The 16,219-nt window shown below is 44.6% G+C and overlaps 1 protein-coding gene across 4 annotated transcripts in view; it reads right to left on the reverse strand.

Moving 5' to 3' along the window:
* Positions 1–353: 353 nt before the first annotated feature.
* SHPRH (SNF2 histone linker PHD RING helicase) overlaps positions 354–16,219 on the reverse strand; it is a 140,199-nt gene continuing 124,333 nt past the window's right edge. For 3 of the 4 annotated variants that reach the window (XM_077813171.1, XM_077813172.1, XM_077813174.1), the window contains 4 exons: positions 15,708–15,794; positions 13,944–14,122; positions 8,957–9,037; positions 354–1,273 (listed from right to left, as the gene is read on the reverse strand). In XM_077813171.1, the coding sequence (XP_077669297.1) occupies positions 1,177–1,273; positions 8,957–9,037; positions 13,944–14,122; positions 15,708–15,794 (444 nt within the window). In that variant the 3' untranslated portion in view covers positions 354–1,176. The remainder of the gene's footprint in view (positions 1,274–8,956; positions 9,038–13,943; positions 14,123–15,707; positions 15,795–16,219) is intronic. The other variant, XM_077813173.1, reaches the window with a different exon arrangement.

The raw sequence follows: 16,219 nt of genomic DNA on the forward strand, positions 1-16,219 counted from the left end.
TGTACATTTGCAGACAAAACAATGATCCTGGAAGAAAAAATGCAGACACAGGGAGCATTAACTTGGTGCGAGTTGTTCTGAAGGGCATAAGGAAAGTGTTGGAAAGGAGTATGTGTGAACTGCCCCATGCAGATCCTGCAGGTGTGCTCTAAAAGGTACCTAGTTCACATTAATGTAGTCCACAAGATGAGGTACCTTTTAGACCATGCCAGAAGGGTCTACACAGACCAGTTAGAGCACAACAACATGTTAGCGTGCGTTACAAATCACACCCTTCTGGCGCACTGTGCAGAGAAGCCCACCGTGTCAGCAAAGAAGTGAATGGGGAAAGAGAAAAACACACAGACACCAAATGAGTATAAAATGATGGGTAGCTTATTTTCTTTTTAAATTCTATAACAAAGGAACCCACATTCTTACAGCAAAGCAGTAAAGTAGTCATGGCTTCAAGAATTTTTTAAAATGTGTACAACTGATTCAGCTTTTTACTGTTATTTCAAGACCAATATACATATAAAAGGCATAATTTATCAAGATAACACTGCAGTAAGTGAACACGAAATCTAACTTGCAATGAAACTTCTGTTGTGTTACATAATCTACACGAATACCTAAAAAGGGCATTATGAATACCCAACTGGTTAGTAAAGAGTTTAAGTGTTAACAATAAGAGGTGCAATCCTTGAGAGTTAAATGCTGAGAACCCTAGAGCCCTTTCTATGAGGGTATTCATTCTCAATAAAGCTTTGTAGAGTAAAAAACTGAGAAGCAAAATACTCTGTTCAGTTTCTCTGATTCCACTTTCCCTTCCCCCAAAGTGAAGCTTTACTTGGAGTGAAATCCTGGCGCCATTGAAGACGGTGGCAAAACTCCTGTTAACTGGGGCCAAGATTTTACCCTCAAAAGTCCAGCTCAAATGTCCTTTGGAAATAAAATCCATTGTTTTGTATCGTGTGCAAAGTGCAATCTCTCTCCAGTGCTATCAGAAAACATGCTGATAAGGACATAGCCACAGAATCAAATGAAAACAATTAAAACCCTTACTAATTCTAGCAATCCTAACAGAAGAAGGGTGTTTGATATCTACAGGAATTTATGACAGGTCAACTGATTTAATACAGATGCTATTACTAAGACATGTCCCTTCTGATTTCACTGCGTCAAATCAAAGTTGTTTCACTCAAGTTCTTCAGTTTCTTCTGTGAAAAGGTCTGCCAGATCAGCCACTGTCAACACTGAGGCTTCTGACTGTTTCATGGAAGAGCTGGTGTGGCTGTAGGGAAAATTTGCACATAGTTAGAGAACAGACTCTGCACAATAAAGAAAGAACATGCAGTTGTAGATTGTCTAAAATTTATACTACAGTGAACATCACAAAGGAAGATGACAAGGAAGGGTATGTATACAGTGTAGTTGTAGCTGTGTTGGTCCCAAGATATTTGAGACACAAGATGGGGGAGGTATTATCTTTTATTGGACCAACTTCTATTGGTGAGAGAGAAGCTTTCGAACCACACAGAGCTCTCCTTCATGTCTGGGAAAAGTACTCTGAACATCACATCTAAACGCAAGGTGGAACAGATTGTTCAGCATAAGTAGTTAGTACATATTTTAAAGGACCATTTTAGGCAGAGTGGCCTATTAACAGCTCTGCATGATAGGACAAAAAGAGGGAGTTAGTAGGTTACAGACCACAATGATGCCTGTGTCAAATATTTACAAAACAATGGACAGCCCTCAGATATCCATCCCAAACACGCGGACAAACTTATCCATTTCATCCTCTCCCGTAACAATTTTACATTCAACAACAAACACTTTGTCCAAACCATGGGAATAGCTATATGCCAACCTCTTCATGGGCCACCTTGAAGAAGACAAATGCACCACAAAACCAATGATATACCTCAAACACACTGATGATAGTTTCTTCCTCTGGACAGATGGTTTAAACTCCCCTCATAGACTTCCACCACAATTTCAACAACCAATCCCAATCCATTAAACTCCACAATCAGTTTCAACAATGGATCCCTACAGACAACCATATACAAGAAAGAGGAGATCACACCTACTTTCAAAGTTCCAGTATCCACCCCAAACACACCAACAAATCTTATCTACAGCCAGGCACTCAGATACCACAGAATAGGCTCCCAGGAGAAGGTCTGGGATATATATCTTAATACTCAGAACTGCCTTCACCAAAAAAGGACACTCCACCAGAGTAGCAGACAATCATGGAACGGGCCACACAAATACCCTGAGACCCTGCTTCAATACAGAAATAAACCTCCCTCCGGCTGCATGCCCCTAGGTGTCACAGACCACCCTACACTGGAACCCATATGGGGTATCATCAAACAACTACAACCTATACTCAATGGGGACCCAATCCTGAAAGAAATCTTTCCTGAACCCTCACTTCTGGCCTTCATACAACCGCCCAACCTCTCCAAGCTCATCATCAGAAGCAAGCTTCCCACAGATCAGGACACACCAACTGCCAGACAACAGATGCAAAACCTGCAGACATATCTCCTCTGCTGTAATGATCAACACATTTCAAGATCCATGGATCTTACATGTGCCTATCACAACATGCGGTATACCCAGTGCTGTCCCTAGAGATTATGGTGCCCTATGCACCCCCTCCGTGGTGGAACCAGCCCTGGGCCTCCGAGGGGGAGAGGGGTCTCAGGCCTCTGCACAGGAGGGGGTGGGGCTGCACCCAAGGGCTTTGGGAGGCAAGAGCAGCCAGTGCAGGAAGGCAGCAGGGGTCGGGCCCACCCCCACACTCATGGGGTGGTGGGAAGTGGAGCAATCTGGCCCCAGCCTGCTCCGCTCTGCTCCCAGGCTTGGGGGAAGGGGAGAAACCACCCCCCCCAGCACTCACCGGCAGAGCAGCTGGGAGCTGGCACAGCATAGCGGGCTGGGGCCGGGTCGTTCCACTTCCCGCCACCCGTTGAGTGCCTGACCCTGACCCCTGCTGCAGTCCCCCAGGATTCATAGCTCAGGGGACGGGATATGGGTGGGGGAAGGGGTGGAGCGGGGGCAGTAGCAGCTTTCCCGGGCCCTGCTGTGCACAGCCCATGAGGGACTGGCTCAGCTGCCTGGGGAGGATTGGGCTGGCTGCAGCACACAGCTGCGTAGAGCACCAAGAAATTTGGGGCAATTTGGTGCCCCAAATTTCCTGGTGCCCTACGCAACTGTGTAGTTTGTGTGTGGGTAGGGATGGCCCTGGGTATACCTCATCCAGTCCACTAAACGCTCCAATAGCACCCATGTGGGTGAAACCAGACAATCACTAGACTCTCAAATTAACTCACACAGGAAAATGATAAAAAACAAAAACACCCTATCATAGAATCATAGAATATCAGGGTTGGAAGGGACCTCAGGAGGTCATCTAGTCCAACCCCCTGCTCAAAGCAGGACCAATCCCCAACTAAATCATCCCAGACAGGGCTTTGTCAAGCCTGACCTTAAAAACTTCTAAGGAAGGAGATTCCACCACCTCCCTAGGTAACGCATTCCAGTGCTTCACCACCCTTCTAGTGAAAAACTTTTTCACAACATCCAACCTAAACCTCCCCCACTGTAACTTGAGACCATTACTCCTCGTTCTGTCTTCTGCTACCACTGAGAACAGTCTAGATCCATCCTCTTTGGAACCCCCTTTCAGGTAGTTGAAAGCAGCTATCAAATCCCCCCTCATTCTTCTCTTCCACAGACTAAACAATCCTAGTTCCCTCAGCCTCTCATAACTCATGTATTCCAGTCCCCTAATTATTTTTGTTGCCCCCCGCTAGACGTTTTCCAATTTTTCCACAGCCTTTCTTGTAGTGTGGGACCCAAAACTGGACACAGTCCTCCAGATGAGGCCTGTCGAATAGAGGGGAACGATCACGTCCCTCGATCTGCTGGCAATGTCCCTACTTATACAGCCCAAAATGCCATTGGCCTTCTTGGCAACAAGGACACACTGTTGACTCATATCCAGCTTCTCGTCCACTGTAACCCCTAGGTCCTTTTCTGCAGAACGGCTGCCTAGCCATTTGGTCCCTAGTCTGTGGCAGTGCATGGGATTCTTCACTTGTCCTTGTTGAACCTCATCAGATTTCTTTTGGCCCAATCCTCTAATTTGTCTAGGGCCCTCTGTATCCTATCCCTACCCTCCAGCATATCTATCTCTCCTCCCAGTTTAGTGTCATCTGCAAACTTGCTGAGGGTGCAATCCACGCCGTCCTCCAGATTATTAATGAAGATATTGAAGAAAACTGGCCCGAGGACCGACCCTTGGGGCACTCCACTTGATACCTCATCTACAGAGCCAGTTATCTTGTCATAGAAGGCAATTAGATTATTCAGGCACGACTTGCCCTTGGTGAATCCATGCTGACTGTTCCTGATCACTTTCCTCTCCTCTAAGTGCTTCAGAATAGATTCCTTGAGGACTTGCTCCATGATTTTTCCAGGGACTGAGGTGAGGCTGACTGACCTGTAGTTCCCAGGATCCTCCTCCTTCCCGTTTTTAAAGATGGGCATAACAGTAGCCTTTTTCCAGTCATCCGGGACCTCCCCCGATCGCCATGAGTTTTCAAAGATAATGGCCAATGGCTCTGCAATCACATCCGCCAACTCCTTTAGCACTCTCGGATGCAGCGCATCCGGCCCCATGGACTTGTGCTCGTCCAGCTTTTCTAAATAGTTCTGAACCACTTCTTTCTCCACAGAGGGCTGGTCACCTCCTCCCCATGCTGTGCTGCCCAGTGCAGTAGTCTGGGAGCTGACCTTGTTTGTGAAGACAGAGGCAAAAAAAGCATTGAGTACATTAGCTTTTTCCACATCTGCTGTCACTAGGTTGCCTCCCTCATTCAGTAAGGGGCCCACACTTTCTTTGACTTTCTTCTTGTTGCTAACATACCTGAAGAAACCCTTCTTGTTACTCGTAACATCTCTTGCTAGCTGCAACTCCAGGTGTGATTTGGCCTTCCCGATTTCACTCCTGCATGCCCGAGCAATATTTTTATACTCTTCCCTGGTCATTTGGCCAATCTTCCACTTCTTGTAAGCTTCTTTTTTGTGTTTAAGATCAGCAAGGATTTCACTGTTAAGCCAAGCTGGTCGCCTGCCATATTTACTATTCTTTCTACATATCGGGATGGTTTGTTCCTGTAACCTCAATAAGGATTCTTTAAAATACAGCCAGCTCTCCTGGACTCCTTTCCCCCTCGTGTTATTCTCCCAGGGGATCCTGCCCATCAGTTCCCTGAGGGAATCAAAGTCTGCTTTTCTGAAGTCCAGGGTCCGTATTTTGCTGCTCTCCTTGTGTCAGGATCCTGAACTTGACTATCTCATGGTCACTGCCTCCCAGGTTCCCATCCACTTTTGCTTCCCCTACTAATTCTTCCCTGTTTGTGAGCAGCAGGTCAAGAAGAGCTCTGCCCCTAGTTGGTTCCTCCAGCACTTGCACCAGGAAATTGTCCCCTACCCTTTCCAAAAACTTCCCGTATTGTCTGTGCACCGCTGTATTGCTCTCCCAGCAATATCAGGGTGATTAAAGTCTCCCATGAGAACCATTGGGTGAATGCTTTTCACAAAGTGATCACTATATCTGACTCATCAATCCTCCTCCTCAAAGGAAACCTGCACAACACTTTCAAAAGATTAACCTGGGAGCAGGGGTGGCAGGTTTGTAGAAATGTTGGTGGTGCTGGGTGCAGGCCGCCGGCTGGGTCAGGGATGCAGGAGGGGGTGAGGGATGCAGGCTCTGGGACGGAGTTTGGGTGTAGGCTCTGGGCTGGGGCAAGGGGTGGGGGTGCAGGCTCTGGGAGGGAGTATGCAGGGCTGGGGTGCAGGCTCTGGGAGGGAGTTTTGGGGGTAGGATAGGGTGTGTGGGAAAGGGGTGGGGGTGAAGGCTCTGGGAGGAAGTTTGGGTGCAGGCTGGGGCAGGGAGTGGGTGTGCATGAGGGGGTGAGGGGTGTGGGGCTTGGGGTGTGGCTGGGGATGAGGAGTTTGGGGTGTGGGGGGCTCAGGGCTAGGGCAGAGGGTTGGAGTGTGGGGTGAGGGCTGGAGATGAGGGGTTCATGATGCAGGAGGGGGCTCAGGGCTGGGGCAGAGGGTTAGGTGCGGGGGGATGGAGGGTTTGGGGTGTGGGAGGGGCTCAAGGCTAGGGCAAAGGGAAGGAGTGTGTGGGGGATGAGGGGTTTGGGGTGTTGGAGAGGCTCAGGGCTAGGGCAGAGGGTTGGGGTGCAGGGAGTGGGTGGGCTCTGGCTGGGGGTGCAGGTTCTGAGGTGGGGCAGGGCTGGGGATGAGTTTGGGGTGCAGGCAGGTGCCCTGGAGCTGCAGCCAGAGAGGAGGACTGCCCCCAAGCCCTCTTCCCACTGGCAGCAGTGAGCTCTGGGGGAGGGGCCCCCTCTCCCTCCCTATCTCTCCGCCCCCGGCAGCATACTCATCTCACACCACTGTCACTGCACATGCTCCTAGGGCCCCTCTCAGGTCCAATAAGCCCCCTCACCTCCCTTGTGGTGGGTGCTCTGGGCAGGGGGGAAAGGGGGGCTGCCGCCATCACACATGCACCTCCTCTCCTGCTGTAGCCTCACTGTAGCCTCACTGGGGGTGAGGGATGGCTGCTCCTTGCCCAGCGGGGGGCAGGAGTGGTGACGGGGGGAGGGGGGGGAGGCTGTGCTGGTGGAGGGTCCCGCTGGAAAAGGGAAGGGTCCGAGGCGGAAGGGGAGGGTAAGGGCAGCCTGCCCTGGCACTAGTGGGGCGGGGGGCACTAGGACCCTGCGGCGGCAGTTGATGCCGGGAGCCAGGAGAACAGAGGCAAGGTGGAGCTGCAGGGACACTCTGGGGGGCCAGGGAGGTGCGCAGGGGCAGCAAGTGGAGGCTGGGGGACACTTGGGGGAGGTGCAGGGGGTGGCAGGTGTGGCCGAGGGAGAGACCCGGCCCCGAACATTGGTGGAGCTGGGCCCCCGGGCCCTGAATATTGCTGGAGCCCGGCCACCAGGGGCCCATACAACTCGCCGCCCCTGCCTGGGAGTTTAAATTAATAACTCTCACTCCATGATTTTTCATGTCTAGGAACAGAGACACTGGATTTACGGCTTATTACAACAATCTGTAACCCACTAACTCCCTCTTTTTGTCCTATGACTGCAGAGTTGTTAATGGGCCACTCCACCTTGAATGGTTCCTTAGAATTTGTGCTAAACAATCTGTGTCACCTTGCATTTAGCTGTGACACTTTTCCCAGAATACCTTCCAGAAGGACCAGAAGAGGAGCTCTGTGAGGCTTATTAGCTTGCATCTCTCACCAGCAGAAGTTGATCCAATGAAACATATTACCTCACCCATCTTGTCTCTTTAAGGAAGGGTATGGTTATTACCATGCTCGACCAAAGCAGTATGAACCATCCTGTTCATTATGTAGAGACCATCTTACAGAAGATTTAGTTGGGGACTGGTCCTGCTTTGAGCAGGGGGTTGGACTAGATGACCTCCTGAGGTCCCTTCCAACCCTGATATTCTATGAATCGCATGAGGTCTTCTCACTAGGCAATTTTAAAGACAAAGCAATTAAAGTAGTTTGATCAGGTATTTTGTTGTTCATATTATTCACTACAACTCAGATTAAGAGCACAAGAATTGCCATACTGGATCAGACCCAAATTCCATCTAGTCCAGGACCCTGTCTGACAGTGACCAGTAACCACATGCTTCAGAAGAAGGTGGAATAATCTGTCCCTAGCATGAGATCCTGATCTCTAATAGTAAGAGACTGATGTAAACCCTGCTTTGTACATCCTCCCAAACTACCACAAGTAATAAAAAGACTGGAATCTGAACTCATCTGGTGATTTTGTTGTTTGGGCAAGCAGCATAATACAGTAGTTTTGCTCCTCTGCAGCTATATTGGATCTGCAGTTCTTCTAGTCACATAAGCTTGGTTCTGTGAACTAAATGGAGGGAACTGTGCAGTTAAAGGGTTTATTTTTTCATAACTTTTGACTATCACTATGCTGTACGACTAGAAATTCTCACCTTGTATTTGTTTGCAGGGGTAAGGGTATGAGGGGCAGGGCATCATCCTTATCTTTGTAAGTATCAGTTTTCCACATCTGTACCATTCTAATGTTTTCGCATGTAAAAATTCAAATAATTTGTCCAATGGTTAAACAACATGATTAACAGCAAACATTTGGGAAGGAATATTAAATCTTATGCTTCAGGGTTTACGTCAGTCTCTTACCATTAGAGATAATTAAAATGCCTGGCTAGTAAGGGTTTTTTTTCCCCACCAAAAAAAGAAGAGTCTAGTGTAAACCAGAAATGTAACATCCACATCACATCGGTTTGTTATCTAGCCAATACAAGATTTGTCCAAATGCCAGCTTTTAAAGCATAACCTGGTATACATTTGTACCATTCTAATCTTTTTGCATGTAAAAATTCAAATAATTGTCCAATGCTTAAACAACATTATTAATAGCAAAAACTCATACACCTTAGGTCTAGTTCACCATTGCATTAGTCCAGTTTTATGATAGTGTAATTTCACTGATTTCTGTGCAATTACACTAGTGTAAAACTGGAGTACTGCAGACATGAATCTGGTCTCACATTTATGGTTATTCAGCACACATATACCTGACTGGTTCATGTCCTTGCAGACATCTGGTCTCTTAATTAAAATGTCTGGCCAGTAACTGCACTTATTTACATTGTGTTTCTGTTTCAAATTACTGAATAACAAATCCAAGTTAAAGTGTCAATTTTTTCAAGCTTTGCTGAAAACATTTTGGGACTTTAGTCAAAACCTCACAACTATAGTGAATACAGAATAATAACCTCTTAAACAAACAGAGTGAATGCAGGGTGTATGTATGAATAGGACTTTCATTTCAGTGCAGTAATGCTTTTTAGCTCCCCTCCCCACAAAAAAAAAAAGTACCTTCTCTCTACAGTTTTCAGCATCATCTGCATTCTCTCTTCTATTGTTGCTTTTATCAGGAACCTGTGAACAATGGTGGGCCTGCATGTGTTAAAAAAATAAAATTGAGCACTGGTATATTGTCATAGGACTGGCAAGAAGTTTAGGCCCAAATTTTCACCTCCCTACAAATTATTTTAACCTTGTTGAAAGTGTCCTCTGGATTTTAAAGGCCCAATCCTGTAAGGTGCTGAGCAACCTCTACTGAGAGTAAAGGGTGTTCAGCACCTCCCACCACTCAAATAGCTACTTTGCAAGATCAGGCCCTCAATGATCATCAAAATAATTAAATAAAACCCTATTAGACATTGGATAAAATTCTGCTCTCACTTTTACTAGTAACAATAAAAAGGGTTCATTATGTGCACACCCTGCTTAGGGAGCTCAGAGACATGACTCCTTCTATAACTCCCAGGGCCAGATTAACTCATCACTTGGTCCCAATCAAACATATACTTCTGGGCCCCTACCCTGTTGGAGAAGTAGTTTCTTTACCCAGTGCCCTCCTTGGAAATGGCAAACGAGCCTCAGCTGTGTGGGAGGAATATCTCTGCCCACTCATCCACTGATGTGGGGATGCACATGAACTGAAAGAACTTCATTCACTTGATTCAGAGTAGCAGCCGTGTTAGTCTGTATCCACAAAAAGAAAAGGAGTGATTGGTAGGATTGCCAACCCTCCAGGTTTGACCTGGAGTCTCCAGGAATTAAAAATTAATCTTTAATTAAAGATTATGTCATGTGATGAAATCTCCAGAAATACATCCGACCAAAACTGGCAACCCAAGTGATTGGTGTTGTGATCTGGCACAAAGTGGTACAACATCATGTGAAGTTCTTTCAGTTCGCGTGCAAATCTGCATCAGCAAATATATATATTTTATATATATATATAAATAAAATAAAATAAAATAAAATATAAATAAATAAATAAATAAATAAATAAATAAAATAAAGTGGGGGCCCTGGCCCAGGGACATGCCCAGTTTACCTATGTGTTAATCCAGCCCAGGTAACTCCTCAGCACACAGGGGGAGCACTCCTGCAGCTACACCCCTTCAGGGAATGTGGCCTGCTCCTCCTTGTATGTTGGGCCTGCTCCATAGACTAGCATGGTATGTGGATGGGAGAAAAGTCCTGCCTTCTCCCGGCCCACCTTGGGGTGATGTACGCATGGAATGGGGACATGGAGGAAGCATCTCCTGAACTTCCCTGAGTAAAGGGATTGTGACAGGCTCCTCGCATGTTGTCTTGAAGAGCCCCCTTAATGAGGGCCAGTAATGAACTCAGTCCATTGTTTGTATAGGACCTACAATGTTGCTTTTGAGCCCGTCCAAGAAAGTGAGCTCCAGGTAATGACTAATTAAACATCATTTTCAGAGCTGTGCTGACATCGCTAATGCAGAAGACAAGCAAATATTTTGTTCGGTTTCTTATGTGCCATATAAAAAAGGGTAAAAAAATCTGATTGGCAAATGGAGAACAACAAAGCTAAAGGAAAAGAAAAAGAATTTTCAAGGTCCTGAGTGGGTGAAACAGAGCAGAGTAAAAATCAAAAGTTAATATCTATGAAAATAGCTGTACATCCTTCTGACAATACATTGTTTTTCAGATTAGGAATTTATATTAGAAAATGAAAAGCGCTAAACACTACTCAGAACCTGATTCAAAGTCCATTTAAGTAATGGGATTCTTTCAAGCCCTGAAGTAAAATGTACTAGATAAAGCCAATAGAACTACTCATGTGGGTGAAAGGGAAGCATAAGCACATGCCTATGCAGGGTAGGGGTCTAAATCTGGAATAACTCCAGATATATGCTGGTGAAACAACATAATTTGGCCCTTACTACACATTTAACTTATACATAGTTCTCTTCTTGACTCAAGGCTCCTTACAGTTTTATTTTCATTATCGTTTTATTAAAGTGTACAACACAACATATTGTTGCTGCTGCTGCTGCCTCATTTTCTGCCATGCCTTGACACGTCAGTACCAGCACCATGTGAAATTACAGTGCAGGCTGTTGCTATTCATCTGATCTTCATCCCCACAGCTGAGTCAAAATATTTAGCACCACACCCAAATATCCATTTACTCATGCATTCACTCTCACACATGATGACTCCTGCAACTCCCTCCGCCCCAAACAAAAACATACATTATCTTTATTCCAGAACACATTCGGTCCAGCTATGTTTCTATTTAGTGTATGGCTTTTTTGGTTTTACTAGTAATTTTTGAAATCTAAGTAGGTGAGCTTTTAAGGGGTGTGGTTCAATGGCTTGCAGCACCAAAATAGCAATACTAAAAGTTGTGCAGATTCATGGATCATCTATGCTTGAGATATTTAGATACTAATATAAAAGAAAAGTGTCAATTTAAAACCTAGCCAATTTCAAAAATTAGATATTAAACCTGGCCCTTTTGTCCCTCTGCCAGTCTGTAGTTTTACAGTTAAATTTTCCTATTTTTAAAACTATTTCTCTTTCCCCGACGTTGTGTGAGATCCCCACACAAACAATGAAAACTGACTATACAGTGGAAATTGCATTTCATAGTGCTTTGTGTATTGTCAGTTTCACAAAGTAAACAGACATCCATTTTTCCAGTTATAGTTAAACAAAAAACTTTACAGGAATCTTAAGTGGTTTCAATTAGTAATGGCTACTGCAGAAAAATCTGAGAGAGATACTTCTCATAATAACAGGAAGTAGCATTTTATGAAAGTAGTAATTTTTATTTTTTAAGTTGACAGTGTCCCTTTAAGGAATTATTGTATTGTTGTACAGGTGTCATAGGTTGCTTACACAAGTGAAAGTGCTAAACCCTCTCTCCTATAGTTTTAATGGTTACAGAATATAAGCAATGATCATCAATGTAAAGCTTAACATCAGTAGGTATCTTTTAACCTAATAAAAAACACATGACCAATAAAGATTTGGGCTAGACTGTCTCCTTCCGCAGGAGACAGAGTCTACTGGAAACTTCAGTAGTTCATAAGATGTTTTGTTTTTTAACTGCATGGTGTATTCCATGAGTAGAGAGTGTGAAAACCTCACAATGCTCATTTCAGGAGACCCAGGTGGTGGGCCAACTCTTCCTCTATGCTCCAAATAGACCAGGGGTGAGGAAACTACGGCCCACCAGCCATTTTAATCCGGCCCTTGAGCTCCAGCTGGGGAGTGGAATCTGGGGCTTGCCCTGCTCTGGCTCTCCACGCGGCTCCCAGAAAGCAGTGGCATGGCCTCCCTCCGGCTCCTACGTGTAGGGGCAGCCAGGGTGCTCCGCTCTGCACGCTGCCCCCGCCTCAAGCGCTCCCATTGGCTGGGAACTACAGCCAATAGGAGCTGCAGGAATGGTGCCTGCAGACTGGGCAGCATGCAGCAGAGCTGCCTGGCCGCACCTCTGCATAAGAGCCGGAAAAGGGACATGCTGCTGCTTCCGGAAGCCACTTGAGGTAAGCCCCGCCCAGAGCCTGCATCCGTGAGCCACTCCCCTGCACCCCAACTCTCTGCCCCAGCCTTGATCCCACTCCCACCCTCCAAGCCTCTCAGTCCCAGCCCAGAGCACCCTTCTACACCTCAAACTCCTCATCCCCAGCCCCATCCCAGAGCCTGCACCCCCAGCCAGAGCCTCCTCCTGCACCCTGAACTCCTCATTTCTGGCCCCACCCTGGAGCCCTCACCCCCTCCCACACCCCAATTTTGTGAGTATTTATGGCCCGCCATACAATTTCTATTCCCAGATATGACCCACTCCTGAAATACACCTACCACTTAGCCTGACCACCTAGCTTCCTCAGGAGCCAGACCTACCCCCAAACATATACTTTATCTCCCTCCCCAAAATGTGGGGTAAGCAGGTATGGAAGGGTAGCTCACAGCAGCATTTCCAAAGCTGATTTCCACTCAGAAATCCAACAGCACCCTCGGGAGCATTTTGCTGGGAATGACTGCGCCTCATTTCCATTCATCTACCTCTGACTCTTGGTTCACTTCCTTTGGACCTGTAGAATCCAGGCCCTGCACTGTTTGAGAGCGTGCTTTCACAGCTCCCAGGGAAGATGAAGCTTACAACTGAGTCAGTGGTAATCTCTCCCAAATCTTAAATGTGCTTCACCCACTTTTTACTGAGTTAGGCTCAATTGTGGCTATCTAAATAAAGGGGAGAATTGTGCCTTTTATGTTTTCCAGCCCAACCCACCCATTTCCCACAAAAACATGCAGAAGGGCCACACCCTGGCAGAGTGGCTTGTTTTTATTAGTGTAAATATACAGTTAAATGATTAAGATCACTAATTAGAAAAAAAGAGAATCTTTAAGAAGTTTGCGTTAAAACACAACAGCAAAACTGAATAGAAGAGAAACCTACAAGGAAAAAAATATTGCTATGCTTCTTTTTTTCCACATGTATGGCAAGTGGTTCTTGAGACCAAAGCAGTTAAAAAGCTAGTAAGATATTGATCTCTTCTGAATTATCTGCCATTCAGATAAAATAGAAAAATATCATTAACCTAAGCTGCCACTACAAAATCAAAGAGAGTTTGTAATGATAGTGGCTAGAGCTTGAGATATGGAGTCAAGACAATAGATTCTAGTCCTGGATCTGACTATCTGGTCTTAGGTAAGTCACGCAGGGCAAAGTTTTCATAGGTTCCTAAGACACTTAGCCACTTAAGTCCCAATAACTTTCAATGGGACTTAGTGCTTAAGTCACTTTTGAAAATGGAACGCGAGAGCTTAAGTCACTTAAGTATTTAGGTTCTATTTGAAGATTTAATCCATAACCATTTTGTTTCTCAGTTTATCCATCTGTAAAGTGGGGATACCTATCATACTTCAGCTTAAAGATTCTCAGAAGGAGTTTGCCACATACGAGCATAGTATTATTTTAGACTGACAAGGCAACAGAACAGCAATTTTAAGCAACGTTTATTTTAATTCTTACTTTGTTTGTCCAATACGATGCACTCTGCCAATGGCCTGAAGTTCATGTGCAGGATTCAAAATGGGTTCCACTAGCAGAACATGAGTTGCCTCGATTATGTTTAATCCATTGGAACCAGTATGAAGGGGTAGCAACAAAATATTGATCTTGGGATCATATTTAAATGCCGAGAGGTTCTCCTAGAAGATAAACACCATGTTAGCATTTCAGTGGGAGTTGTTCCTGAATAAGGACTGTAGGGTAGGAACGACAATCAGGATCCAGACACCCCAAGGTAAAGAATAAGAAATTGAATCAACTAATTGTATTCAATATTATTGTACTACAAAAGTGCATTGAGTAAGGTCTGTTAGGAAAGCTGGTGACTTTCTGGTCATTAATATTACTAAGTGATCTATGTACATTTAGTGTGTAAAGAGTTAGGTATGTATACTGGGAATATGTTCCTAAAACATGGTCGGGGGGAGGGGAAGGTAGACTAAGTAATCTCAGTAGAGTAGATAAATAGGTTTGTCCCAGAGAAAGGAATGTAGATTTGCCAGTCTGCCGGGGTCAAGCTTAATAAACTAGAGACAGTGAAAATATATTTGTATCTAAGTAAATAAAATAAGTAAACCAACAGAAAGAGGATGAAGACAGCTTGGCATCTGCACATCAGTCGGAAATTACCTCTGTCTGGGGTGTACACTTCAAAAGAAACACATTTCAAAGGTTTACTAGACTATAAGAAGGGGAGAAAATCCCTTAGTTATCCATCAGTTAGGGGACAAAGTGATCAGCACCTGCTAATTCTGTGAACAGCGGATCCTCCTGCCCAAAGGGCTGGAGATGCTGGAGGCTTGATGTGAGAAATCTGCTTAAGCAAAGATTGTAACTTGCTAAAGTTAGTTTTAGTCACCAGAAAGTGTATTGTTTTGTTTATAACCATACCTGTCTCTTTTTCTCTGGCCGAGTACCACTTAAATCTATGTGCTTAATAAACATACTCTGAGTTGTACTATAAACCATCTCAGTGTTGTGTACCAAGGTAAAAAGTATGCCTTCAGCTGGGCTACCAGGCTGGTGGGGGTGTGTGTGTGCGTGCGTGCACTGTTTCTTTGGAGACAGTGGACTGAGTAATTTCTGTGAGTATCTAGTGAGAGGGACTGGACCCTACAGAGACACATCTCTGGGTTCACTGAATGTTACCTGCAAGGCAAGGTTTAGATTGGCAGAGTCTCAAAGAGTTTGCTGGAGAGGCGGACAGACTGGTTTGACAAGGAGGTGAAATACGAAATACTATTTAAGCCCCAGCAAAGCTCTCTTTTGCAGAGGCAGAGGGGTAACACACTGGCTTACACTTCTGGGCTCCCTGAGAAGAATGTCACAATCAGGTGTTTTTTGTTTGTCTTTTTAAAGAGAATTTAGTAACTGACAGCCCTGAACACAGAAATCTTCTTTTATCCAAAGGACAAATGAGCAGCAGCAGCACAAGCATCCCCCACAACACCGTGGCCAATCTATCTCATCCCCTTCATTCACATAAACTTTATTAAAAACAAATAGTATATGCCTTATTTTTGTGGTTTTGATAGTGTTTTTTAATTATTATTTTAGAGTTCATTAGCTCAGAGATCAAATGCTCTGCCTTGATCAGTTCTATTATTCTCATTCCATTTTCTGAAAGGATATGCAAGGCGAAAGGGTCAAATGAATTTCTGCTAATTATTCCCCCACCAATCCCTCCCGCAAAAAATGACTTGCAGCAAAATCAGCTTTCTGTACCTGAAATTTACTAATTCCATTAATCTGAGCAAACACCATGTTGTTATCATATAGAGCTTTTGAAATTATGTCCAAAACATCTTGCCACTAGAAAAAACACAATATAAAAGCAAGTCAGTATTACAAATAGCACTGACAACACTAGAACATGAAAATATGACATGTCTGTAATATCTTAACCTTACCAATAAATAACCCAGTTATAAAAGGAACCTCTTATGATATGCCTTAAATTAACATTAAACAATTTTTTGGGGGTGTTATTTTTTCTCCAAGAACAATATATTTTAAAAATTGTCTTAATATTAAAGATACAAAGTAGCAAACAGTCCAGCATTCAAAGTGGGCAAACAGAATCCAGAGGAGAGAAAATTAGTGTAAAGAAATAAAGATAAGTTTGAGCAGAAGAGATTTGCAACAATGAAATGTAGTTTTAAAATTTATGAAAAATACTTTGACAGTGTCTTTTCTATCTAGTTAAAATACATGTAGAACTGATAATACGTCTGCAC

Source organism: Eretmochelys imbricata, chromosome 3 (genome assembly GCF_965152235.1).
Source record: "Eretmochelys imbricata isolate rEreImb1 chromosome 3, rEreImb1.hap1, whole genome shotgun sequence".
Lineage (NCBI taxonomy): Eukaryota > Metazoa > Chordata > Testudines > Cheloniidae > Eretmochelys > Eretmochelys imbricata.